Source organism: Canis lupus, chromosome 9 (genome assembly GCF_003254725.2).
Source record: "Canis lupus dingo isolate Sandy chromosome 9, ASM325472v2, whole genome shotgun sequence".
Taxonomy (NCBI): Eukaryota; Metazoa; Chordata; class Mammalia; order Carnivora; family Canidae; genus Canis; species Canis lupus.
In genome coordinates, this window is record NC_064251.1 from 24,281,005 (window position 1) to 24,308,633 (window position 27,629).

General features: G+C 45.1%; 2 protein-coding genes across 11 annotated transcripts in view; one reads left to right on the forward strand and one right to left on the reverse strand.

Moving 5' to 3' along the window:
• FBXL20 (F-box and leucine rich repeat protein 20) overlaps positions 1–21,690 on the forward strand; it is a 114,533-nt gene extending 92,843 nt beyond the window's left edge. For 4 of the 8 annotated variants that reach the window (XM_049114723.1, XM_049114721.1, XM_049114722.1 and 1 more), the window contains 5 exons: positions 1,487–1,547; positions 2,833–2,877; positions 4,571–4,627; positions 6,153–6,365; positions 9,393–9,987. In XM_049114723.1, the coding sequence (XP_048970680.1) occupies positions 1,487–1,547; positions 2,833–2,877; positions 4,571–4,627; positions 6,153–6,365; positions 9,393–9,557 (541 nt within the window). In that variant the 3' untranslated portion in view covers positions 9,558–9,987. Of the gene's footprint in view, positions 1–1,486; positions 1,548–2,832; positions 2,878–4,570; positions 4,628–6,152; positions 6,366–7,963; positions 8,951–9,392; positions 9,988–21,551 lie in introns of those variants that run through there. The other 4 variants (XM_025439574.3, XM_025439577.3, XM_025439575.3 and 1 more) reach the window with 2 other exon arrangements.
• LOC112655290 (transcription factor CP2-like protein 1) lies at positions 11,641–27,275 on the reverse strand. Of its 3 annotated transcripts, none has more exons than XM_025440326.3 (15): positions 27,117–27,275; positions 26,500–26,651; positions 26,293–26,366; positions 25,436–25,541; positions 25,223–25,329; positions 21,807–21,959; positions 21,498–21,608; positions 20,912–21,009; positions 20,627–20,681; positions 20,275–20,368; positions 19,791–19,881; positions 19,278–19,360; positions 18,637–18,782; positions 18,441–18,492; positions 11,641–17,701 (listed from the first exon to the last, which is right to left on the reverse strand). In XM_025440326.3, exons 1-15 carry the CDS (start codon positions 27,197–27,199, stop codon positions 17,664–17,666), a joined length of 1,443 nt encoding a protein of 480 aa, XP_025296111.1. In that variant the 5' UTR covers positions 27,200–27,275; the 3' UTR covers positions 11,641–17,663. The 3 variants fall into 3 exon arrangements, with proteins under 3 accessions (XP_025296111.1, XP_048970676.1, XP_025296110.1); XM_049114719.1 differs by having other exon boundaries at positions 11,641–18,145; XM_025440325.3 differs by having other exon boundaries at positions 11,641–18,492.
• Positions 27,276–27,629: the final 354 nt, after the last annotated feature.

The following is a 27,629-nucleotide window of genomic DNA, read 5'->3' on the forward strand; positions in this document are numbered from 1 at the left end:
CAAGAATGCCATGTTAGCATGCATATGGTTTCAAGCCCATATTGGTTTTATAAAAGCACACAACATGCTGTTTTGTAATAAATAGGCATGATCCCCATATACCTTTTTTGTTTTTATAACAGAACCTTTATTGTACTTAACATGTTAGATATGTTAACCATTGTTTTAAGTGATTTGCAAATATTAATTCATTCAGTCCTCAAAATAGCATGTAAGCACTGTTACTATCTCCATTACAGATGAGAAAACTAAAGCACAGAGCAGTCAGGTAACCTGTTCAAGGTCTCACAGCTAGTGAGTTCAGGAGCAAGGATTCAAATCCAGGCAGTCCGGCTCCAGAACCCAGGAAACCACATATAATAATCATTGTAAACCCATATAACTTTATTAAAGCTTTTGATTATCACCTGGCTAGGGGCCTAACCATAATTATTAAAAGAAAATTTAATTTGCCTAGATTATCAAAACTCCTTGATTGATCATAGACTTGGTCAAAATTAATAATATCAGAGGCTGGGAGCTGAGGAGGTAGCCAGACTCCTCACTAAGAATATTACACATTACCTTTTTCTCTTTTAAAGAGAGGAGTGTTCAGCTCCTTACTCCTTCGTGGTTTATTTTATTGGTCGAACATAATGATTCTCAAACATAATCAAAAGTTAGGTTTCAGTCAGATCACACTTTCCCATTAAATATCCGTTTCTAATTGATTGTTAGTTAATAATGATTTCTTTTACTGTAGCTTTGTTTCATCTCACGTAGTAAGCAATTTGTAAGCAAACATAAAAATGTTCTTTGGTACTATCATGCAGACGCCACCAAACTTTTCACAGAAAAGAGCTACTTTTGATCCTGGTCCTGTGGTTGGGCTTTCGGTTGATGTTCAGCAGTCCCTGAGGAGGAGAGAGGCTGCCAGCTCAGCCCTGCTCTGCCCTGGGCCTCCCTGAGAGCCTGTGGGCAGAGGCAGGAAGCTTAAGGGCATTTTTTCATAAGTATGGAATTTCATACTTGGGACAGGACTGTAATTAACAGTCCCGTCATACATTTTTAAAAGCTATTTAAATCTGAGTGAACTTACATGTAAAATAGGGAAAGAGAATAATTTACTTGAGCAACAGATTAATTGAAACAGAGTATTTATCTCCATTTCCTTTGGTTTCTAGGAGCAGGCTGCCCTCTGGGGGTTAGCAGTATGCCATCAAGAAGGCTTTTAAGTGCGTTTTTCATGCATTTTGGCATTAAATACAAGCTTCTATTATATTCTTCTGATTGCATCACCCTGAAATGTGTTCTTTACAGGACCACTTTATGATGACTCCATGAAAATGAATGGCAAGATCTGTATACACTTGGCTGTTAATGTCACTATATCATGCAGTGCTTAGGGAACAGGAGGTTGTTTTCTTAATTTCTTGTTGTTTTAATAAACCCAGTTTTCAGGGAACACAGGATTGACTTTCACTTTTGTGTTGTGTTTTTTTAACAGAATATTAGAAGTGGCAAGGTGTTCTCAGTTAACAGATGTAGGCTTTACCACTCTGGCCAGGGTAAGTATTTTCTCCTGGTCCTGTAGGTTTGGTGTGGGATTTTTTTTTTTTTTTTCCCCCAGAACAGTGAGCAATGAGGGAAAATTGGAATGATAGTAGAATTGAGGGTGTGGGATATGAGGGAACTTCTCTGGTAGGTGTGCCTGAGCATTGTTGTGCTGCAGCTATAAGCCTGTATAACACAAACTACTCTGGAAACATAGCCATGCTTTGGAGAACATGATGCTCCTTCATGAGACTTGATTTGCCACATTTTCATTAAATGGTAAATTACACAGGGCCTTCCTAATGCTTCATGAAAAAAATCTTTCTTGGTTATTTGGTATGCGACTGGTGGGTGAGAGTAACGTTGAAAGAAACATAGAAGCCTGAGTTTAAATGGAGATTGTTTGAGGCATCTGGGTGGCTCAGTTGGTTGTGTCTGCCTTCCACTCAGGTCATGGGATCGAGCCCTGCATCGGGCTCCCTGCTCAGGGGGAAGCCTGCTTTTCCCTCTCCCGCTCCCCCTGCTTATGTTCTCTCTCTCTCTCTCTCTATCAAATAAATGAAAACTTTAGAAAGTGAATAAAAAATAAAATTATGCTGTCTTTAAGCAGTATAATGGAATATAAGAAGGAACATTTGCTTTCATGCAGATTGGTGGAATACTAATGGGTGAGGGGCAGCATGTGGCATAACTAAATGAGGACACAAAGCTTACCTTCCATTCTTCCAAAGAAATAGTTTTCATTAAATTATTTACGGTTGGAAGGATCTGTATTAGCTTGGTATTAATGTTCAGAAAATTTATTCCCTTGGACTTGTAAGAGATTAGATAGATATTTCAAATGTAGAATAACTGAGAAATTTCCACTGTGATCAAGGCCTTTTAAAATGTGTTAATGGGGGACACCTGGGTAGCTTAGTAGTTGAGCATCTGCCTTCAGGTCAGGGTGTGATCCTGGGTCCGGAGATCAAGTCCTACATCGGGCTCCTTCTAAGGACCCTGCTTCTCCCGCGGCCTATGTCTCTGCCCCTCTCTATTTGTCTCTCATGAATAAAATAAATCAGATCTTTTAAAAATAATATAATAATAAATAAATAAAATGTGTTAATGGACTAAGGCAGAAAGTGACACCAACTCTGAAACGTAAGATTTTTGCATTCATTCATGGGAGACATGAATGGGAGACCCCAGGATCACGCCCCGAGCCAAAGGCAAACAATCAACTGCTGAGCCACCCAGGCATCCCTTTTCCCGTGTTTTAAGTGTTGGTGCTGTAATGTTTCGTTTTATATTCTGTAGAATTGCCATGAGCTTGAAAAGATGGACCTGGAAGAGTGTGTTCAGGTAAGAGTGTGGATTTTTACTCAGAAATACTATATGATAGGGCACCTGGGTGGCTCAGTTGGTTAGGCATTGGACTCTTGGATTTAGCTCAGAGTCATGATATCAAGTCCTGCTTGGTCTCCGTGCTCAGCAGGGAGTCTACTTGAGATTCTCTCTCTCCCCCTTTGCCCCACCCCCACCCCACTTGCACTCTCTCTTTCTCTCTCTCAAATAAATAAATCTTAAAAAAAAAAAAAGGTGAGAGAGAGATACATACAGTATGGTAGAAACTTACAGAAAAGAAAAAACTTATATAATACAGGTACATGAAAACATTCAGTTCCCTACCCTAATGTAGTGTCTGGCAGCACTGCTGACTCCATTTATTGAGGTGTCCTCCAGGCTTCCTAGGCAGAAGTACTCATGGTATATGTGGTAAGGAAGTAGGAAAATACATGCCATCGGTAAGGTTACCAGTGGAAAGAAAGCAAGCCCAAGCATTCAGACCATAAAGAAATTAAAATGTTTCCTTAGACCTATAGGGTTATAATACTAAGAAATAATTAAAGCCCCATCACATTGATAATATGGCACTGCCCTTTTTTTAAAAAATGATAAAAATAAAGATATTTCTAGTGACTATAGAAGTTAATTTTTTCTAAATTACTTATTATCCAGACACCACTTAGCAACTGTTCTTACTAAATTAAAACTTACTGGGACGCCTGAATGGCTCAGCAGTTGAGTGTCTGCCTTTGGCTCGAGGTATGATCCCGGGGTTACGGGATCGAGTCCCACATCAGGCTCCCTGCATGGAGCCTGCTTCTCCCTTTGCCTATGTCTTTGCCTATCTCTTTCAGTGTCTCTCATGAATAAATAAATAAAATCTTTTAAAAATAAAAATAAAATAAGTTAAAACTTACTGACATCCATCTATCTCTTGCACATGCCTGAGTGTCCTTTGTGTCCTCTCTGGTGTTACTCCTGAGTGATATGCATGTGCCTTGCATCTTCCACCATTTCTTAGCCCCTATGAAGCTATGTACATTATAATCATCATCATCATTTCAGAGTAAGAGAAGCATTTGTAAAGAAGCACTGATTTACTTTCCAGCCTAAGATAACTATAAAAGACTGTTCTTCCTTCAAGAGTTCCTCCTTCTAAAAAAAAAAAAGAAAAAAAGAGTTCCTCCTTCTAAGAACTATGTTCATAGTTGACTCAGATTCCAGCAGCCCCTTTTCTGCCACCTTCAGGAAAATACCTGACTCCCAGGTTATCAAATCAGAGTTGTGACATGGCTTATAAAATATAGGATAAATATATATTCTTAAAAATTTGAGGATATTCCCACATTAATTTTTTTTATGGAGCAGTGTCTTCTTATTCTTTTCTGTGGTGGTTCTAAGGCGGTAAAACAAAGTCCAGTGGGTAGAAGTTACAAGGAGACAGATTTTCATTCATTTCAAAAACAAAGGATTTTTCAACAGACTTGTTCAAAGATGAAGACTACAGATGACTAGATATGTTCAAACCTGCCTGGATAGGTTCTCAAAGAACAGGTTCAAGTAGCAAATAGGATTTCAATCTTAAGATTCTGTTATTTTGTGATTAATATCAGGATACCAGTTTAGAATACAATGTATTCAAGAATGAGGTACAGCCCTGAAGCTTTTTTGGAATTATACCTATAATAAACTTATGTGTTTCTTTCAGATAACAGATAGCACATTAATCCAACTTTCTATACACTGTCCTCGACTTCAAGTATTGGTAAGTTTGACTTTTTAAAAGTTTTATGTGTTCATTGGATTTAGTCAAAACCTAGCTCTTATTTTCTTCTTGGTGTCTGGCTACCATTTTGGGGAAAACATATTTCTACAAGTTGCCAACTTATAGAGGACCAAGGATTATGTACTTGGAGATTGAAAAGTGACATGGAGAATATGAGTTCTCTCCCACATGAATTACACTTAACCCTGAAGGATGTTAAACTTCAGAGATCCAGGGGCACCTGGGTGGCTCAGTCGGGTAGGCATCTGCCTTCAGCTCGGGTCATGATCCCAGGGTCCTGGGATCGAGCCCAGAGTTGGGTTCCCTGCTCAGTGGAGAGTCTGCTGCTTCCTCTCCCGCTCCCCCTGCTTATGCATTCCCTCTCTCCTGTCAAATAAATAAATAAAAATTTAAATAAATTTCAAAGATCCAGGAGACAAGGTGGCCCAAAATACAGTTTGCTTCAGCCTGACATTAAATGGTACTGTAAAACAGAATTAGTCATGGCTTTACTGGGGGTGTTCTCTGTTACTGTTTCCAGTAACACACTGTGGGAAAACATTCTGCTTAACTATTTTGTGTCCAGGCTCATTTTTTGTGTGTATTTGATGACATATTACTACCCAGAATTGGGACAAGGGGTTCTGAGTTTCACGTGGAGGAACCAGGGTATTAAGGAAAATTGATAAAGAGGTTTATGTGAAGAGATGACCACACTTAACAGGTGTAGGAATCATCTTCAGTTAGTTAACTATTTTGGCATTTCTCTGTATCAGGTATTCAGTGTTTAGTCCAAATTCCAGAAAATTGTGTTCAAGAAAAGCTTGAACCCCTCTTGTCCCTGTAGAAAAGTGTTAATTTGTATGTGGGGGTGGATATCGTATCTTGTTCAGGAACTGTTTTCAGTCATTGCATGAATTCACACAGTATGTTTAGAATCACACACAGATGGGGCAGCCCCGGTGGTGCAGCGGTTTGGCGCCTGCTGCAGCCTGGGGTGTGATCCTGGAGACCCGGGATCGAGTCCCACATCGGGCTCCCTGCATGGAGCCTGCTTCTCCCTCTGCCTATGTCTCTGCCTCTCTCTCTGTGTCTATGAATAAATAAATAAAATCTTTAAAAAAAAAAAAAAGAATCATACACAGAGGGACATCTGGGTGGCTCAGTGGTTGAATGTCCCAACTCGATTTCGACTCAAGCCATGATCTCAAAGTTGTAGGATCGAGCCCTGCATCAGGCTCCACACCAGGCATGGAGCCTACTTAAGATTCTGTTTCTCCCTCTCCCTCTGCCCCTTCTCCCCCACAAAAAAAGAATCACACACAAAAATGTCAGTATTGATTGTCAAAAGCAGAAACCCAGCAACTCTAGTTTGCTTTCTTCATTTCACCATATAGATCTTGTGATGGCTTCGTATACATCACAGTCCAACCCAGAAGGTTTCCTTTCTGGCTGTACACAGGCCAGTGGCTAGAAGAATGACACGAGATGTTTCAGTGTCCTTCCTTGCTCTATTTGGCTGCAGAGTCTGTCTCACTGTGAGCTGATCACAGACGATGGAATTCGTCACCTGGGGAATGGGGCCTGCGCCCATGACCAGCTGGAGGTGATTGAACTGGACAACTGCCCGCTAATCACAGATGCTTCCCTGGAGCACTTGAAGAGTTGTCACAGCCTTGAGCGGATAGAACTCTATGACTGCCAGCAAATCACACGGGCTGGGATCAAGAGACTCAGGGTAAAGATGGCTGCACACTCTCCAGCTCTGTGCTCTCGGCACCTTTCCTTCTTTATTTTTTCCTGTCCTCCATTTCCTTTTGATTTGTGTTTGCCTTTGTTTTAGATTTAGATTTCTGTGATTTTTATATTTACTTGGACATTTAGCAAAGAGGAAAAAAAAATAGAGAGCAAACCTAAGGGTAGATAGTTTTTACCTGTTGTTCCAGATGGAAATTTAGTGTGAAAATATTCACTGAGGGGAAGAAAGTAGGTCTCCTCCCAGCAGAGTCTCTCCTGTAATGTCCAGGGCTTAATAACATACCCAGAGTCAAAAACACATGCCAGATTCAGGAAAGAAAGGAATAACATAAAGAAAATATATATTGAGTTAAATGGGATTTAAGAATTTAATTTGAAAAAAAAAATTTAATTTGTATTTCCTTTCACATCAAACCCTTTTGCTGGGCTTCTTATTTTTTTAAGACAACAAGTATTAAAGTATTAAGTAGGTTTTTTGGGGTTTTTTTACCTTTTCTTTTAGCCCCCATCCTCCATACTAAAGAGACCCATGGATAGTCAAACGGAAGGCAGGTTGCCAGCAAGGAGGTTATAAAAGGATGGATGAATCTCTATGTTAGGTTATTCACTTCAACAGAACAGATTTATTGGAACATCTGCTTCATACCTGCTGTGGGAAAGGCACTGTGCTTAGTGAGGCCCTTACAACCAGTGTCTACAAACATTCATGTTGGCCATATGGCATCTGACTCATAAAGGAGCACCAAATCTCATCTTGAGTTCCAGTTGACCTTTGTTCTTCCTCTTCCTTCTGACCTAGAAGACTGAGAGCATAACTGCAGTGGGGAGGCCTTGCAGCCATATTCCCTTTACACTGAAAGAGGAGAACCACAGGCCAACCAAAGCCTCTTCCGTGGACTCCTTACAGTAGGGTTCCTAGACTTGCCTGGTTGTACAGAATCTCTTCCATCTTTGAGTCCTCAAGACTTTTTATCTGTTCTTCAAATAATCACTTAGTACTTTTCCATTTTAATTTAGCCATTTATGTCTGGACTATTAAGTTCCATAAGAGTGGGATCTCCATGTTGACCATCTTTATACCCCCTAGATAACCAGCACAGTGCCTTGAGTATTGTAGGAATTCAGAAGCTATTTATGTAGTAAAAACTAGCAGTGTGTTGTTAAAAGAAGATAATGAGGTTTTTAAGGAAATATCAGAAGAAACATTGTCCACAATGACTTGGAAAAAATTATTTTAAGCTTGAATAATTTCCTTCAACTTTGGGAATCCAATTAGCAATCCCTTTGGGAGAGGTTAAGAGATTAGTTTGAAGTTTTTCCCCAGTTTTATTATTAAAAAGCAGGTACCAAAGTTATGTGAGCTACTTAGTCATTTAGAATAACCTGAAATGCTACAAAGCAGAACCCAGGCCTCTCAACATCCTGACTGGTACTCAGCCTCTGCCTCGCTCTCATGTTCACTCAGCCCCTGTGGTTTGTTGGGGTTTTTGTTTTGTTTTGTTTTGTTTTTTTCTGAAAAGCAACATTGCTCTTTCTGTTTAAGCCCTCTCTCTCAGTAATGTTTCTGTCTTGTTTCAGACCCATTTGCCCAATATTAAAGTCCACGCCTACTTCGCACCTGTCACTCCACCCCCATCAGTAGGGGGCAGCAGACAGCGATTCTGCAGATGCTGCATCATCCTATGACAATGGAGGTGGTCAACCTTGGTGAACTGAGTATTTAATGACACTTCTAGAGTTACAATGGAGTCTCCAGTGGAAGCAACCCCAGTGTTCTGGGCAAGGGTTATCAAGTGAGGGCAGCGTCCAGATCCCCAGAGCCACACATAACATGCATACCCACCCTCACCTCCACCCATTCAAGTTCTGTGACCAGGGGACTGAAGCCCATGCTGGCTTTATCACGTGGTTTGGTAAAACTTAACCATTCCCAGTGGACATGCCAAGAAGAAAATAGTAGGCAAGGTGGAGGGAAGGGGGCATTCCAGCAAACCCAGCGTTACTGCTCCTGCAGTTTCTTCATTTTGTGAAGGGGGTTTCTCTGGTGGTTTTGGAACAGCAGCTGCAGTCCTCCAGGGTCAAGGAAAGCATAGGAAAACAATATCTGTTGTATCCAGGGACCAGAAAGAAAATTTCTTTGCATCCTCTAAATGGTAGCTGTCCATCAGGAGATGACTACAGAGCTTCTGTGCTTCTTTGTCCCTAAGCCAACATGCTGAGCATGCTCACCAAGAAGGCTCATCCATTCCTCCTCCTATGTTCTCAGTATTTGGCCCAGAGGTTTCCCAAGTGGTTGCCCCGAAATCGCTGTGGTCCAAATGTGATGACTTACTCAAATTGTCACTGTCTGTAGCACACTTTGCACACCTGTCTTCCATTCTTTGTTGCTCCCTCCTGCATTCTGGCTCCATCTGTTCACCTGTTCATTGTCTGCTTACTCACACTCAGTTGTTACTCTTTTGCCGTTGTTGTGTTTACAGTCTGCATTTGGGATGATTAGTTGGGGTTACCAAACATTTTTAAAAGAGACATTATCAATAAATATTTTTTTAATTCTAAATTTTATCATTAGGGGACCCTGCCTGAATCTTTGCCAGTCTGAAGGGAAACCATAATAAAAACAAGAAATGTTATAAGAAGAAATTGAGCTAAAACTATTTTGATGAAAACAAACGTTGCTTTTTGGTTTCTGTTCTACTTTGTGATATATAATAATACGCATGATAGGCCCAGTATTCTCCCTGCACATTTTTCCTTCCATCAGACACCACTAACTTAATAAGGGAAGAGAAATGTGTTACTAGTAAACAGTGGAATGGTGAATCCCAAAACTGAGCTGAAAGCCCCCCAACCCAAGTTCAGACAGGTCGTATGTTCACTGGAATCTGAGTGTGAGCAGTAGCATCCCTGATTTGTGTCTGTAAGGTGGTTTTGCTATAGCAGGAACGCTACTACAGTTGCTATGCAGTCTAGCTGGTCAGTTTCTCTTTTTTCCCCCCTGTTCCAGCCTACCAGGGATAGAAGAATGACCCTAGAACAGCTGGTCAACCGTATGTCGGTGTTGATGGTCTATCTCGAATGTTGGCACCATGAAGGACCAGAACCATTTCAAAACCTGTCAACCTTCTCTCTCTTGTGCTCCAGACTTCCCATGAATGAAATGCAGGGATAACCAGGTGAACACTTTGGGGCCGGAGAAAGAAAACATTGAAAAGGAGAAGGGTGTTCAGTGTCTCTGCTGAGCATGGTCAGCAGAGCTGAAGGCAGGTATTCAGTGACCATGACTCAGAGTCAAAGAAGAGGCTTCCTTATCTTATGCCCAAAAAAAGTCATAAAGGATGAGGGAAATAAAATGAGTTTCTGAAGTACAAGAAGTAGATTTAAATCTAAACCCCAAAGTTAGAAACTTTGTGTGATATTTAAGAGGACAACTTTCTTCTTTTGGAGGAGGGGGGTATTTCAGGACATTATTGTGCAGTCCCTCATGATCTTCTACATGATCCAGGCTGTTAAAAGGCTTGTTATAACACTGAAGGTGCTGGCTCTACCAGCATATGTAGGAATAAAGTATGACTTCTTTCTCCACAAGCAATTTGATGAAAGAGTGCTAGAAATCTGTACTATCCGGCATTATTTCGCATGTTAAATTTATTTTAAATCCAAATCCAATTTTATTATTCCCTTGTAAAAGCTCAAATTACTTTTATTTTTCCTTCCCCCTTCTCCTTACCCTCTTTCTAAATTATCACATGAGGAATATACTTAAAAGAATTTTTTGAGCATAGTTGACATAGGAATATACTTTTTAAAAATATTTTATTTATTTGTTCATGAGAGACACACAGAGAGAGAGGAGGCAGAGACATAGGCAGAGGCCAGGCTCCATGCAGGGAGCCCGACGTGGGACTTGATCCCGGGTCTCCAGGATCAGGCCCTGGGCCGAAGGCACCGCTAAACTGCTGAGCCCCCCAGGCTGCCCTAGGAATATACTTTTTAAAGTGAGATTCATTCTCCTGATTATACTCTACCTATACAAAGATACATGCATACACACACTTTCAGATGTGGTTAATAATATTCAGATCCCCAGGTCACTCATTCAAACAAAACTAAGAAGAGAAATATTTAGGAGCCATCTGTTCTAACATACTAAGTTTTTTTTTTTAGTATTGCCTGAACAAATTAACCATAAAACTCTGATTGATTAGCGAGTATGGATTTAAATTGCCCACAGTTGAGGCTAGTAAGGCACTTCTTTACTTAAAAAGTACATAAATGTAAAAGACCCTATTCACGAGGACATGAACATCTTGGAAATGCCATTTCTCAACTCAAAGAGCATACCCACTCCTGTCTGGGTCAAGAACAGAGTCCAGTGAGAGAGAAAAGGAGCGTGTGGCACTGGCTTGTATGTGGTCAGGCCTTGTTCTTTTTGCAAGAAAATTTCAGGCCCATCAAGCATGGAAGGAAATACGTTTTTATGCCAGTCTGCAATCTACGCCAGCTGATGAAATGTACCAGGACCTTAAGAACCCAGAACATGGTAAGTTTTGGTTAGGTGGAAAGGGCTCTGCCATCTGAACATAATGCTTCCTCTCTTAATATCAAGGACACTTTTGAAAATTCAGTAAGGCTTCAGAGGTTTAGGAAAAACTCCTTGGTCCATTCATCTGACTCCAGAGTCCCAGGACTCTGCCTTCTATGATGAATACAGGGTGAATGAAGAGATTTGAGGGAAGTCAAAAGATACCCTCAGAGCTATTGGATAGACCCGCAGGTAGCCAGGAGGGGTTATTGCTGTGTCTGTGGAGGACATTATTAAACATCCAGATTACCTCTTTCTAAGCAGCCTTTCCCTCTACATTTTACAGCATCATTTGCTACGTGAGTATCTTTTCTGGCCTCTACATTGGCTCCATCAAGGTGATTCCAGCTTTTTTTTTTTTTTTTTTTGCACTAACTTCTCCCATTTTCTTCCTATATTCATCCTTGCTTTCTATTTAAAGCCTCCATCTCACTCCCAGTGGTGCTACTGATTTATTCTTTGGGTCTTTTCCTAATCTAAGCAAAGTCTGTGGGCAACCTTGAATATAGTAACTATAGTATGGCTTGGGCCATTTTTCAGTGAGTGGTCTTGAATGTTTGCTTACCAAATTTGAAATCAAGCTGTTGGGTATGAAGAATAAGGGGATTTGGCTTCATCCTTTTTTTTTTCCCCCAATATTTGGAATATGAAAGCACATTGTGCTCTATGTAAAAAAAACAAAAAAAAAAAAAATTCCTCCTATTCTCCTCTTTAGTGGATGTAAGAGTATTTCTTAAATTTTTTTTTTTAATTTCCACATCAGGTTGACATAGCAGACCTATAAGTCAGAAACTTTACGTATTCTTTATAGCACATATTTTAGAGGGACACTTGGCATATATTTTCATGATGCTTTATTTTGGGCTTTACAGGCCTTTTGAACTGTTCAATACAGCTCTAATGCTACAGCAGTCGGGTTCCTTTATTTCTCCTTATTGCCTTTTAAAATGCTTTGTTACCTTTTTGATAGCCCATTCATGCCATGGGGGGTTAAACAAAATGTGCGGTGGAACTTATCCTGGTCTGAAGTTGTAGGGAAGTATGAGTGTGGCACCAGAAGGAAGAGAGTATTGTCTGCCTACTTGTGTGGGCAGTATATCTTTAGGTGACTGTGGTTTTGAAGAAGAGGAACACTTGTGGATCATGGTTGACCCTTGACCATTTAATGTTTATTGGGCTGAAAGTCACAGGCTGCTTGTGACAGGTGGTACCAATGCGAGAGGAAGGGTTTAAAGGAAATGGGCCCATCCTGCCTTCCCCTCTTTGAGTGCATGGTTTAAGATTAACCATCTCCATTGTGCATCCTGGCTGAAGGACTCTTCAGTGGTATGCTTCGAGCTTCCAATACCTTTTTTTTTTTTTTTTTTTTTGAAGATTGCCTTCCTATCTGCCCACCAGTTCTGGGATCTTTAACTGCCTCATGCCCAGGCAGTGTGAATTAGCCGAGTCTTGTTTGATAGGAGGAAGATGTTTGATTGGAAGTCTTGAAGCAAACCCTCCCTTAGACCAAAGACCCCTAAAGCAGCAGGAGGGTGAGGGGAAATATGGAGTCTAAACCCCTCGTCACCTATCTATCATAAATTTTAATTGTAATATTGGAAGATACAGGAAACTATATAAGACCATGCTGGTAGGATATAATGAACCCAGGTAATTTGGGAATAACATTTGGCTGTATTTGATATATCCAGGTGCCCTAACTTAACAGCTTGGTTCTCCAGCAAAGAACATGCTTCTCTAAACTGGCCGTCTCACTTGAGACAAACTCTGCCTGCCAGAAACTACCATTTGAGGCAAGTGAGTTTTCTGCATGAAGAGCTTCTGCAGCTCCCCTTCACGAGGCAAGTCTACCTGTTTGTCCATTTTTATTAGGAACATCAGATCTGCATCTCTGAAGGCTTTGACCCTTAAGATGGTCAGTAAGAACCTCTCAGCTGAGTCTGAGTGAATCTTTGGAGCCCAACAGAGTTACACTTAATTTTCCGCAAGAGAAAAATGTGTTGGATAAGCTCACATGTGAGGTATTAAGAGAAATTCCATATTGTGCTGCTTCTGACTCTGCCTCATGGGTTGAGTAAGGCCTCGGTGGAGTTTGGTTCAAAGGTGTTGAGTGTCTGCTTCCTCAGCCAAGGTGTCTCACTGCCCTTTTAGGGAAAACACCATGAACAGCCAGAACTGTGTCAATCAAGTCTATTTTCTGTTTTTCAGCATCTTGTTTTGAAGAATTGGGGTGGGAAAATGGTAGATGAGATTCAAAGTAAAGGAAAGAATCAGTTCTAGAACTGGGGCACTTTGCTTCAGGTACAGGCATCTGTCCCAAATATGTAGCAACACCTCCCTCACATATGTGAGTAGGTTCACTTTTCCTCTCCATCCAGTGAACTCCACGCCTTCCTCACTGCAAGGAGGGCTTCTGCCTACCAGGCACCTACCCAGAGTCACCCAGATGGGGATTGGCATCCCTCACAGAACCACCAGTGCTTCTGGGCATGGCTTTCACCAGAGCAAGGGCTGGAAGGCAGTAAATGAGAATCCCTACCCCATGAAGAGATGGGACAAGAGAGGTGTCCAGACACATACCCTTTCTCTTCTGCCATACCCAAAGAACCCAGGGAAATCTTTGAAGCGATGACTTTTTTATTAAAGTAGAAGAAATCTTTGCCCCACTAAGTTTTGCTTGTCACTATTGCTTACTACTAACTTTCACTAATTCAAATCTGTGTCACACTGCTGCTCACACATATACATGTGTTTCTTACCTTAGCCTAACCCTTCTCAGCCCCTGGAGTCATTACTTCTGTTTTGTTTTTCTTTCTTTTCTTTTTTTTTCTCTTTTTCTTTTTTCTTTTTTTAATGGCACTAGTAAATGACAACCGAAAGTCTTAGGAAATCCTAACCTGAAAAGGAGTCTTTAACTGGCATGGTTTGATTAATACTTTACCTGCCCACCCCCTCTCCCCCTACACCCCCAAAGACTTGAATGATTTTCTTTCCTAGTGCTATATGATAGACCTGTAAAAAGTGAAACCTTTGCTGCTGCTTTTCTGGGTTTACATATTTTTTTCCTGCCCTTAATAATTTCTTACCTGTGCTTCTCTGATGACTGTTACTTTCTAATAAGTGCAGGAAGGAGGTGAGCCTGAGATTGTTTCTCTGACTCCCCTCCTCACCCTACCCCCAAACTACATGCTAACCTCTAACACACACAAGACCAGGAGCCGGGACTCAGCAGAAGCTGTGTGGGTGTTTTCTCATATGCTGCCACCGTTGCTGTGGGAGCTGGCCCCTGAGGGCCTGTGACTTCCCAGGACGAAGGGTTCCAAGCTACTGTTGGTAGGGGAGAAAAAGGCCTTCTGCATCTGCCTTTCTCCGTTCCTGTTTAATGACTCAGCCTTTAGCCTCCTCCCACCCTAGCTGCCTCCTTTTTCCTATCTGGAACTGTTTCCAGGTCACCTGCCTAGTGCAGTTCCTGGCCGCTCTCCCCAGCCTTGCCCACCTTCTGGTGACACTGAGAGCACAGACCTGTGCAGAGTTCAGACAGCAGGGAGGACAACCTCTGCCCATTGGACTCTGCCTGAGGACGCAGATGGGTGGGCAAATGGTGCTGGGAGAGAAATTCTTACCTTCAAACCAGGCTGTTTCATCCCTGCACTGACCCCCTCTGACGCCTCTTCCCCTGAGGGGACAGAAGGCAGAGGATGGTTGAATGGCAGGGTCTGATCCCAGACTTGCTGTGGCCTAAGCCTCCTTCAGCTCTGCTTTGGAGTGCTTCAGTGCGTGAGAACTGCTGCTTGCTTGTTTCTCCACTAGGCCTGCACCAGCACTCAGCTGGTCCCTGCGGCTGACACACAGTCCCCGACTTGGTGACTGAACACCAGGCTCCATTAGCTGTCCAAGTGACTGCTTCCACCCGATACTTTTGGCGCTTGAGGATGGGGGGGAGGGAGGGTTATTTAAAATCCAAGGTGGCAGTAGAGGATTCCTTTTGCTTTAAAATCTTTGGACTAAAAGAAAAAATGTTTTTTATATATAAATATATAAAGTAAATTGTTATGTAACTATTACTGTTTCCTGTATGTTCTAATTTTGTTTATGATGTAATTAAAGGAAATAAGCTGTGAAGACTTTTCATTTTGCTGTGGAAATAGCCTGACTCGGAGCTGTGATTCTTAACTTCCTTGAACCCTAGAACTACAAAGGCTCCTGAGGCTGAATGAAGGCACTTCTTTTTGGCATCCTTATATTTTTTTAAAGATTTATTTATTTATTTATTTATTCATGAGAGACACACACAGAGAGAGAGAGAGAGACACAGGCAGAGGGAGAAGCAGGCTCCACGCAGGGAGCCCTACATGGGACTCGATCCCCGGTCTCCAGAATCATGCCCTGGACTGAAGGCAACGCTAAACCACTGAGCCATCGGGGCTGCCCAGCATCCTTATATTTTTAAAATATTCTTTAACCAGTACCCTTATTAATTATTTTAATAGGCTTAATAGCCTTTAATACCCTGAACACCTGTCTCTAAGAAAAACAGAAAATATAAATTAATATAAATCAGAGTTTCTAAAAACCTTTGTTTTAATTCATTTGACAGCAGCAGTTCAACTGAGTCCCCTGTGAGAGCATTGCCCTCACCTTGACTAGGAAGGAATGATGATAGACTAGTATAATGGTTAAAACAACTCCAAGCCAGATTGCCTGACTTCCATCCGAATAACCTTGGCCAGTTGACCCTTCTGTCTCCGTTCTTCATTGGTAAAATGAGGATAACAGTACCTACTTTTTTAGAGAATGAAGATTAAAAAGATAATGACAACATGGTAGATACTTGTTACCTGCTTTTTTGCCCTTCGTGTCAACAAAGTTCAGTATCTAGTCTGTGCAAGAGGCTCCCGGGTTGAGACACATACACAAAGGTTAATCCAGTAGGGTTCCTGTCCTTTTGGTGGAGATGAGCAGTGGAGCCAAAACAGCAACCTGAATTTCAGTCTGAAGTTAACCACCCTGTCGTGAAACACCCGTGGGGAGCCCTATGGAAGTATAGGCCACATGTGATCAGTGCTGAGATAAATGATCAATAAGGAATTAAACAGATCTTTTTAAGAGGGCATCTTGGCTTGTCTTCCACTCCATACATGTGAGTTTTCTGTTTTCGTGTTTGAAATTTCTTTTTTTAAGACTTTTTATATATATATATATATATATATATTTCTTTTTTTTTTAGAGAGAGAGAGAGAAAATCTCCAGCAGACTCCCACTGAATGCAGAGCACCAACCTGGGGCTCAGTCTCACAACCCTGTGATTATGACCTGAGCCAAAATCAAGAGTTGGAGACCCAACCAACTGAGCCACCCTGGTGCTCCTCAGTGTTTGAGATTTTTAATAATATTCCGAGGGGGGGCACCTGGTGGCTCAGTCGGTTGAGTGTCTGCCTTTGGCTCAGGTCATGATCCCAGGGTCCTGGGATGGAGCCCACATCAGGCTCCCTACTCAGCAGGGAGTCTTCTGCTCCCCCTGTCCCCCCATGCCCACTCATGCTCGCTCTCTCTCTCTCTCTCTCATAAATAAGATCTTAATAAAATAAAATTCCCTACCCTAAATAGTTCTCTCTTTACTTCATCCCTTTAAAAAAAAAAGATTTTATTTTTAAGTAATCTCAACGTTCAACGTGGGGCTGGAACTTATGACTCGAGATTAAGAGTCGCATGCTCCACCAACTAAGCCAACCAAATGCCCCTGCATTTTCACTTTTTAAAACAGTTAATTTAATATAAAATTGGTTTTCTACATGGAAAAGGATACGCAAAAAAAAAAAAAAAAATCAGTTTCAGGTCAATTATTGACCTAAAAGTGAAATGCAAAATTAAAATTTTAATTTTGCAAAATATGCATAGGAAATTATGACTTTAACATACGGAAAGATTTCTTAAGACCTAAAATACCACTACATTATTTTAAGATTTATTTATTTTAGAGAGCATGAGCAGGAGGGGCAGAGGGGGAGAGAGAAGTAGACTCCCCACTGATCAGGGATCCCCATGCAGGGCTCGATTCCAGGACCCCAGGATTATAACCCAAGCAGAAAGCAGATGCTTAACCTGACTAAGCCACCCTGGAGCTCTAAGTCTCTAGAAGTTTTAAATAAGCATAGTAATTTGATAGTTGAATGGGCTTTTTAGAGGCTCGGTGCCCACACTAGTTGGAAAAAAGAAAAAATCCAGCCAGATTAATCTATTCTTCTGAGACTCCATCCCTTGCTCTAGTCTATAGTTTAAGGAGAGAACATTTCCCCAAGAGGACCAAAACACCCAGAAAGTTTAATAAGCATTGAACAATACATTAAATATATATGTTCCTTTAAAAATTAACTTTTAATTTCAAGAAAAAGAAGAGGTGAATACAATTTTAAATTAACAGGAGTTGATGCACCCAGTGTTTAGGCAGCACTGCTTGGGGCAAAGGTGCCTTTTCCATATTGGCAGGTTTCATGCCTCACAGGCTTGGCCAGCTGAGCAGAAAGAGATGTGAGCCTGAGGGCTGCTCCCTGTCTCTCTAGGGGTAGGATGTGACGCTGCACCTGGAGCCTGATGAAGCAGCTGAGGATTTAAACCAGGCTTCTGGTGAACATGGGGCCCCAGAGAACCAGGCTGGCATCAGTCTCCAACTCTTGCAGTGGGATGTCCCTGGGCCTAGGTGAGAACCAGGTAGTAGCCATCTGGATTCTGCACTGCAAGCAGTGAAAAGAGCACCACTGGGATAAGACTGGCCAGCTACCACCTCTGCCGCTCCCAAACCAAGCAGCCTGCAGGGCATTGGCCATACCCACGTGTTCCTCCCCCAACTGAATCTCTGTCTTGAGGAAACCTCCCTCTATCCTGTAGGAGGGATAGAGGGCAAGCATCTGAATAACCAGAACCACAAGCCAACTGGTCTGGTGCTCTGTGCCTGGTGATGCCCAGAAGCATCTCCTGCCTTATAGGATTGGGGGGGGTGCAGAAGAGACCCTCTTAATAAATGCCCTGACAGGGATCCCTGAGTGGCTCAGCAGTTGAGCGTCTGCCTTTGGCTCAGGGTGTGATTCCCCGGGTCCCCGGATCGAGTTCCGCATCAGGCTCCCTGCATGGAGCCTGCTTCTCCCTCTGCCTGTGTCTCTGTCTCTCTCTCTCTGTGTCTCTCATGAATAAATAAAAATCTTTAAAAAAAATAATAAATCCCCGGACATAGAAACTGGAACATTTCTTCCCTCGTGAAGATGCATTTATTCAGGGTTTTCTTCCTGAGCAGTAAATAGTTGCCTTGCAGCTATATGAATCTGTCCCTTTGACATCAACAAAGCTGGCACTCAGATGTTTACTAGTTGATTGGGACACAGCACACACTGCACCCCACTGCCAGCATATACATACCTTCGAGGAATCTTAATCTTTCTAGGTTCTGCCAGACACAATTCTCTCTAAAACCCCTACCTTTTTTAACCACAGCCACAAAGTATGATTCATCCTTGAGATTCTGAACCACCTGCAAGGGAGGAGGGGTCACTAAGACAATTCTGTTCTCAGAGCCAAACAGAATAAGCCAGGGCAGGAAGAGGGAAACTGGGCCGGAGGCGGAAGAGTGATCAAGGCCCTTGTGGGGCCTGACTGAGAATCATGACTTATTTACCTGGTCGCTGAGGAGAATGAGGATGCCCCGAGGGCCCTGGTGGAAGAGGTGGTGGATCTGATTGGCTGGGAGGGCCAAGAGCTCAGCCAGTTTCCCCATCAGCTCCACAGCACTGAGTTCATCTAGAGGGATCTCTTGATAAAAGCCTGGGGGTGTGGGCAGCACAGGGCAGGGATCAGTGGGGTGCCCTTTACTGGGAAGGAGAGTGCAAGGTGATAGCCTCTTGGGGGACAGACTCAGGAAGGAATAAAGAAGGAAAGAGGCTTATAAATCCACTTAATCCTCACCTATTCCTCAGCTTTGGGGAGGCCTCAGACTGTAGGGAGCCCCAATTTAAAAAGGTGAGACACCTACATATGAATGGCTGAAACCCAAATACAATAAGATTACAATGTTCTAAACCTACATATTAACAGAATGACAAAGTCAGACAGGGTTGGGGAGTAGAACATGAAAGAATAAACCTAGGATACATCTTGGAAGGAGAAGACTAATCTGGTCATGGAAGACACGGGAATGCCAAGGAGGGCATCCTTGGATCCCAGGAATGATGGAGTATCATCCTCTCCTCAGGCCAGAAAAGGTTTAATGCAGCTACACCTGGATCTCTTGCCTTCTGGAAACAGAGGACAGACCCTCACCTGAGTCATGGTTCTTAGGAACCTCATTCTCTCGCCTCGAGGCCTCCTGCGCCACATACAAAGTCAGCCGGTGACGAATGGGTCTGGATCAGAAAAACAGTTTACATATCAACACTTCCTACCTAAATTAACAGCCCCCATCCCTAGCGGGGGAGGAGGGGAATCCCACTTCTCCCAGGTCTCCAGGGAGATCACCACGAATTTAATGAATGCTGGGCCCTGGGAGAAGAGAAGATGAGAAAAATTCATCTCTATCCTCCGAGTAATGCAAGTGAGATGGCTACAGAAAAAGATCGCAGGACCTAACTTTTCAGCGCATCCCTGCCAGCCTTGCTCTGTGACCTCAGGTCACTGTCCTTGGGCCTGAGTTCCTTCCTCTTTAAAAAGAGGGTGTGGGACTAAGTGGTCCTTAAGATACCTTCCAGCTTGAACATGCCATGAGACACAACCATTAGCTGAGTTGGTAAACGCCACTACAGAGGAAAAGGGCTCCTGGTTGGCAGTACCCAGCACCTGGCTCTAAGAGCATTGAAAAGGCGGATCCCATCGGCAGCCCCGCAGATCTGGATAAGGTCCTGGCGGGTAAGCTTCAGCAGATCAGTGCCTGCAGAATCAGACAGGACCAGATTGGGGGAAAGAGGCCTGGGATCAAGGGTGGCAAAGGACACAATCCAACATCAGTCTACAAATAGCCTTAAGTATGTGCAGACATGGGGATCAAACTTGGGATTCAAATCCCAGTTTTGCCATTTGCTTCTTAGCTCTGTGTCTTGGGGCAACTTACTTAACCTCTCTGAGCCCTATCCTCATGGGTACTATATAAATTACATGGGATAATACAGAAGAGAGCCTTGCAGGCATAGTGCCTGGCAACTTTCAGTCCTAAATAGAAGTCAGCTGAAGAACACACAGCAAGCCAGGCCATAGGCAGATCCCTGTGTGAGTGTCCTGCCCTCAGTCCCCTACAGGTAAGGTCCCTGCCAGACCCCAGCCTCACCAGTGAAATTGGCCAGCACCCGGCAGTAGCTGGAGAACCGGTGCTGGTGCAACCACTGCTGCGTCTCCAGGATGGAGGCTCCAGGGTTCAGATCCTGAGGCATAAAGAGGGCAGTCCTGGTATCACCGGGGGCCTAGGGACTGAGAGCAAGGGGTAGGAGCAACGCAGCCCTGCCCTTGGGGGCCGCCAGTCTGAAAGCACTCAGGAGGCTCAGCCTGCCGGTGGCAAGTGCCCAGTCCTCTGTGGCCATACAAGCTCTGTCCGCCAGGGGGCAGGGCCACCCCACTCTGGAGGGTGAAGCCCGAGAAGGCTCTGGGATAGAGGTGGGGGGGATCGGAAAAGCAAGACGCACCTCAGCCGGGCTGCCCCCCAAGGCGTCCAAGGCGAACGGTGGGGAGGAGCAGAGCCTGTGGGGGAGCAGAGAGTCGGCAACGCGGCCAGCCCCGCTCCCCCCGCCCCCTCCTTCCCTGGCCTGCAGAGCTTGTTGGGTCACCCCGCGTATAACCCGAAGGGCACAGGGCTGAGCCTCCTCCCCTCCGCCGCACCCCCAGCCCGGCCCCTCCCCGGACCGCTGAGCTGAGGCGCTCTCCGCTTCACGCTCGCCCCCCCGGGGCTGGGAGGTGCCCTCCCAGCTCACCTCTCCGGGGACAGGAGCTTGCAGGAGTGGGGAGAGGTCAGAGCAAGAGGGCTGAGAGGCGAGTAGGGCCCAGTGCCGGGGTCCGGCCACGGCGAGCACTGTGGGGAACAAGCCACAGGGGTCAGCCTCGGCGCTCCTCAGCCCTTCCGTGAGAGCGGACAGGGGCCTGCGCCGGGCCAGGCGTGGTCCCTGCCCCAGGAGGCCCTGACAAGCAGACCAGACTCCCCTGGAAGCAGGAGAGAACACTAGCCGAGGCCTGGCTGCGGGAGCGGGCAAAGCTTCCAGGAGCAGCTGGCCAGCAGCAGCGCGGCAGGGAGCGAGCCGGGAGGGGGGTGGCCCGGCAGAGGGGGCAGCAGGTAGGTGGGGCCACGGCAGGTGCAGGTGCGGGAGAGAGCCCCGAGGCTGCAAGGCGTTAGCGCCGAGTCTCCAGCAGACGGTGCAGCTCGTCCTTGCAAGGAAACAGGTGGAGTCACAGGGCACTGTGATGATCCTGGAGCAGCCACAGCCCTCGGGCCTCAATTTCCCCACGTGTACAATAAGGATGTCTCCTCCAAACCCCTCTCTGGCCCCCACCACCTCGTGGCACCTGCACAAACACCGTCCTCTCACAGGCGGCCTGATACTTGTCTCTCTCCTGCAGGGGCTGCTTCTCTATCTTCTCCCGGTCCGTTTTCAGTTTGCGGTCAGCTCCTTTGGGCTACAGGAGAGTGACAAGGAAAACTCAGCGGCACCCCCTTCACCTGCCCACTGCTCGTTACAGAAGAGGCTCTAGAACGAGCTCCAGCCCCATCCCTCCGTGTAGAGAGAGAAAGAAGGGGACTGCAGGCTGGCATCCGCCCAGCCAGCCAAGCAAGGGTGATAGTCCTGAGAAGGATGGGAAGGGACCTGCCTGTACCTTGAACACCTTGATGAGGCAGCCAGCTGAGTGCAGGTGCTCAGGGGGAAGTTCCTTGTCCCTGGGCTTGAAAGTGTCAATCTGGAGGCGGAAGGGGACGCCTTTCTCCCCACCTTTTTTCCGAGGAGTGAACTCAGTGCTGATACAGTGAACCTGAAGTGAAGAAGAAGCAAAGAGAAAGCAGGGTGACTGCAGGTCCCACCCACATTCAAGAAAGTCCACTTAAAACCTGTTACCTGGGGCAGCCCGGGTGGCTCAGTGGTTTAGTGCCGCCTTCAGCCCAGGTTGTGATCCTGGAGACCCGGGATTGAGTCCCATGTTGGGTTCCCTGCATGGAGCCTGCTTCTCCCTTGGCCTCTGTCTCTCTCTCTGTCACTCATGAATGAGTAAATAAATTAAAAAAAAAAAAAAAAAACTGCTACCTGCTTGTCACCTGTCAGCCTTTTACTGCAGCAACTTTCCATCCCCAACTAAAATTTCTTCTGAATGCATGACTTTATTAGGTTCTTTCCCTTGCTCAAAATTCTTCAGTAGCTCCCCACGGTTCTGGGCCGAGAAGCAAAGTTCCTGACTCTCGCATTTGAGCACGTTAAAAAGTCAAGTCAAGCCTTTCTGTGAGGCTGCTCTCTCTCACCCATCAGTGAACACACTGACCCACCTAGCCAGCCTAATTATGGCCCCCAATACACTTGCACAGTGCTCCCTAGAATCTTCTACCTGGAAAGCAATGCCTTCTCTCATCTAAGCCAAAACATCACATTCCAGGGTGGAGTTGCCAGTTAAAATACAGGCTACTCAGTTAAATTTGAATTTCAGATAAACAAATAATTTTTTCGTATATATATGTCCCAAATATTTCATGGGATATTCTTTTCCCCACCCCATGGGTCATTCTTATACTAAAAAGTTTTTTATCTAAAATTCAAATTTCACTGAGTGTCCTGTATTTTATTTGCTAAATAGAACAGTCTATTCCAGGAAGCCTTCCCACCCTGCCACTCCACACAGCTTGTGGCCTCTGTGTACTGCCTGGCAGATCTTCCCCTCTGTTTACCTTCACTGCCCACTATAGTCCTCCCACAATCTTTTTTTTTTTAAGATTTTATTTATTTATTCATGAAGACACAGAGAGAAGCAGAGACATAGGCAGAGGGAGAAGCAGGCTTCCTGTGGGGAGCCCAATGCAGGACTCGATCCCAGGACCCAGGGATCACGCCCTGAGCCAAAGGCAGATGCTCAACCACTGAGCCACCCAGGTGCCCCAGCTCTCCCACAATCTTGCGAAGAACAGTTAAAGGATCTTACTTGACAGGTGGGGAAACAAAGATCATGTGACCTGGGCAAGGTCCCACTAAGAAGGGGGGAAGTGAAATTGTACCACATCCACCTGACCTCCCCTCCAGTCCAGGTGCTTAGACCATGATGAACACTCAAAAGAGGGACACACAGGTAACTTTTGACAATACTGTTGGATTATAAAGGGAAACCTATTCAACCTAGAAAAGATGGAGGACTCTGCCTCAGAGTAAGGAATACATCCCTGTTAACACTCAAGGATCCTTTCTTCCTCCCTTTTCTCTGGGCAAGAAAAAGGGGAAAAAGTACAGTAAGTTGTATACATACACATGTTGTTTTTATCCAACGGACATCAAACTTTAAATGCAAGTTTGTCTTCTACTTTCTCTTTACTTATAGGAAAGCAGTTTCTTTTATCATGTTCTGGCTACATAATTTCCAGTATACATCTGCAGTCAAACTTAGGTAAAAGTCAATCTTCTTCCAACGGATGCTTTGATTGTTTAAAATCTTTGAATATGAGAAAGAACGCTGCTATGAAGAGCTAGTCAATATATCTTTGTGTACTTATTGAACACTGCTGTCAGATAAATTTCTTGATATGGAACCACTAGGGGGTGGGTGCCTGGGTGGCTCAGTGGGTTAGACGTCTGACTCTTGGTTTCAGTTCAGGTCATGATCTCAGGGTCTTTTTTTTTTTTTTTTTTTTTTAAGATTTTATTTATTTATGGGCAGCCCGGGTGGCTCAGCGGTTTAGTGCCACCTTCAGCCCAGGGTGTGGTCCATGGGATGAAGTCCCATGTCAGGCTCCCTGCATAAAATCTTTTAAAAAATTGTATGTATAAAAAAGAAAGAAAAGAAATGGAATGACTAGTTAAAAGACTAGGAACCCAAAATTTAATAAATTTTGCCCAAGTGCCACTCTACCCACAGAATGAGTACACTAATCTGCATTCTCAGGATATGAGGGTGTCTGTTTCCCCAAACTTCACCAATAAGAACCTTTTTTATATGTAATTTTAATTAGCATTTTCTGAGGTTGAACTCTCTACAATGATTGGCAGTTTATATCCTTCGTGTATAAAATGTCTGCTTATATCCTTGGCCTATTTTTCTATTGAGCTTTCATCTATTTTTTTCTTTTTTTTTAAGATTTTGGGATCCCTGGGTGGCGCAGCGGTTTGGCGCCTGCCTTTGGCCCAGGGCGCGATCCTGGAGACCCAGGATCGAATCCCACATCGGGCTCCCGGTGCATGGAGCCTGCTTCTCCCTCTGCCTGTGTCTCTGCCTCTCTCTCTCTCTCTCTCTCTCTCTCTGTGACTATCATAAATAAAAAATAAATTAATTAATTAATTAAAAAAAAGAAAGATTTTATTTATTCATTCATGAGAGACACAGAGAGAGAGAGGCAGAGGCACGAGCAGAGGGAGAAGCAGGCTCCATGCAGGGAGCCTGATGTGGGTCTCGATCTTGGGACTCCAGGATCATGCCCCGGGCCAAAGGCAGGTGCTACACCACGGAGCCACCAGGGATGCCCCTTATCTATTTTTTCTTATTGATACATGAGAACTTTTTATATATCGAGGATATTATGCATTATATGTCACATATGGCAATTATTTTTTCCCATTTGATGTCTTCTTTTAATTTTGCCTATGTATTGCAGACCATTACTTTTTATGAAGCTAAGTTCTGTTCTGAGTTTCCTAGCTTCTTTCATTGCTTCAAGGTTTAACAAATCCTTCCCTGCAATGAGATTCAATAAACATTTAGCCATATCTGGGGCAGCCCGGGTGGCTCAGTGGTTTAGCACTGCCTTTGGCCCAAGGCGTGATCCTAGAGTCCCGGGATCAAGTCCCATGCCTGGCTCCCTGCTTGGAGCCTGCTTCTCCCTCTGCCTGTGCCTCTGCCTTTCTCTGTGTGTGTGTGTGTCTCTCATAAATAAATAAATAAAATCTTAAAAGTAAAAATAAACATTTAGCCATATCTGATCTTCAAGGTGCTTTCTGTAAGCAGTTTGTTCTTACTGTTCCCTCACCCCAACCCGAACTCATCTTCCTTTCCCAGCTACCACCCCCATCTGACTTCCGGCCTCCTCCCAGTCCCAGCTTCAGACTCACTTGCAAAAAGAGGGAGGTCCTCTTGGTTGGGTCCCAATTAAACTCCACCATGTTGAGTTGTGAGGGCAGCACTCGGGGTTCTATCACTCCCACAGACAGCGGCACATCTGCAGGCACAAGGTGGCAAGTAGGGAGCAAGGCTCAGCCCTCCCCATCCACAAGGCCTTCTGAGCCAGAAAGTGGCCCTGAAGTCTCTGGTCCCTCCCCATTCACCGATGTCCAGGATGCGGTCCCCTGGCCGGCTCCACCTCCACCCATCCAGCTGTTGCTGCTCTGTGTACTGCAGGCGTCGGTCATGGAAAACCACACGTACCACACTCTGTGGGCACAGAAGAGCATGGCTCACAGGTCAGAGGGTGCCTGGGCATTTGGGAACCAGTTCCCACAGCTGGGGCAGGCCAACCATCCCGCCCTCCTCACCCCACCTTGCTTCCTGCCGTCCGGGGACAGAAGAACTTAGATCACTAGGTCTGTGTCCAGATGCCCACCTCCCCCCCACAAGCTGTGAAACTAGGGAAGTAACTTAGAGGTCCTGAGCCTCAGTTTCCTTATCTGTAAGATGGGGGAGTGAATCCCTTCCCACTCCTCGTCACTCTACTTATTTTTTTTCTTGCTGCACTTTTCAAATTGCAATTGGTAAATCAATTTGTCATTGCATAAAATTTGTGTAATCACATGTTTGTCTCAGTAGAATGCAAGCTCCCTGAGGAAGGGAACCACATCTGTTTCTTTACTGTTGCATCCCTAGCTCACAGAACGGTTTCTGGCAATGCATGGGAGCTAAATATATAATTTTTTTGAGAGAAGGAATACTGTATGTGAATAATGCTATGTAAATGTATTTCTAAATCCCAGATCTGCTACTTATATGTCCTTGAGATTAACCTCTCTGCGCCTCTCCTCAGCAATTCCTCCCTACCACCGTGCTGCTGTGAAGGTCAAGTTACAAGGGGAGGGTTACATGGAGAGGGTTTTAACTTGACAGTGACATCACAGCGATGACACTGGCTTCCTGCCCAGCGGGACAGTCATACCCAGCCCTTGCCAGTTCAGGAAGGGGATGCATTTACCTTCAAGAGCCGGGCCCACTGGGTGGCATCACTCAGCTTGGGACTGCAGAGCATCCGCACCTCATAGGACTGGCCTGGGAGAGGTCAAGGGGATGTGTGAGCCCCACTGGGGTAGAGATGGAGCCTGTCCATCCCCATCTCACACTGCGACCCAGCTCCAGAGCTCGCTGCCCCGCTGAGCCCTTCCCTTCCCCAGGCCCCACGTACCCTGGTTCAAGTAGGTGAGGGTCTCTTCCTGCTGCTTCACAGCTGGGGACGTGGCTGCACAGAGCACGTACTCGAATGTGGGGCAGGGAGGCTCAGAGCTGGGGATGTTGTGCAGCTCTTCCTGCTTCAGGTATGGCAAGGGCAGGGACTCCCTGCCGGGAACAGGAGAGCATTGGTGGCTTTCTGCCCCGTCCACCTCATTCCCTATGGGGCTCTGCTGCTCTCAGCCAGACCTTCTGGGGAACCAAAGGCTTCTGTAGCAGGCACTCCAGAAGCAGCCAGGGCCTCAGAGTCCCCGGTTCAACTCTCTGGCTTCTGGGAGACCTCCTTTAAGGGGCAAATTCCAGATCCTACTAAACATCTCCAAGAATCAGCTGTCAATTACTTGTTTGCAATCTCAGGGCTTGTCTGATACCAAGTAAATGCCCAACAAAAGTGCCTCAAGAGGGTGGGTGGTCAGGGTGTTTTGAGATGTTCCAGGATCCACTAACCATATGACCACTTCTCTTCTCCAAAAGGAACCCAGGCACAGGAAGCCCATCTCCCTCCTCTATCTGTCCATGCAACTCAGACCAGGACCTTCCCTAGAGGCTGGGGGAAGGGGTTCTGGCCCTTACCTGAGCAAGCCACTTGGTGGCCCTGGGTACAGTTCCCCGGGACTGGGCCACAGGTGATCTGGCTGGTTGTGCCAAAACAACATCTTGGGAGAGGGAGAAAGGCCAGCTGTGTGACAGAGAGCTCAGCCTGGGTTGGGCTGGACCCACTGGACTGTCCACTTGGGGCCCCAGCCTTTATACACAGAAGCAAACTCACAAAAGGGTGGGGCAAGGCCAGGAACCTTCTATTGGCTAAGCACCCAGGGCTTTAGAAACCACAGGACCTATCAGGCAGCCCAGGCAAGGGGAACCAAGAAATGGCATCCCCAGAGCTCTCCACCAATCGTTAACTCAAAGGGGAAATGGTGGTGCCACAAAACAAAGTGCCAGGGATGGACAACCACTCCCCACCACTCCCCAAGAAGCTTAGGGACAAGGAGGGGCAGGCTTGGGCTTCGAGACTGGCCCCAGATCCATAAGCCATGTAGAGTCCTGGAGCCCCACAGGCCTGGGCCCTTCACACGACCCTGTGAG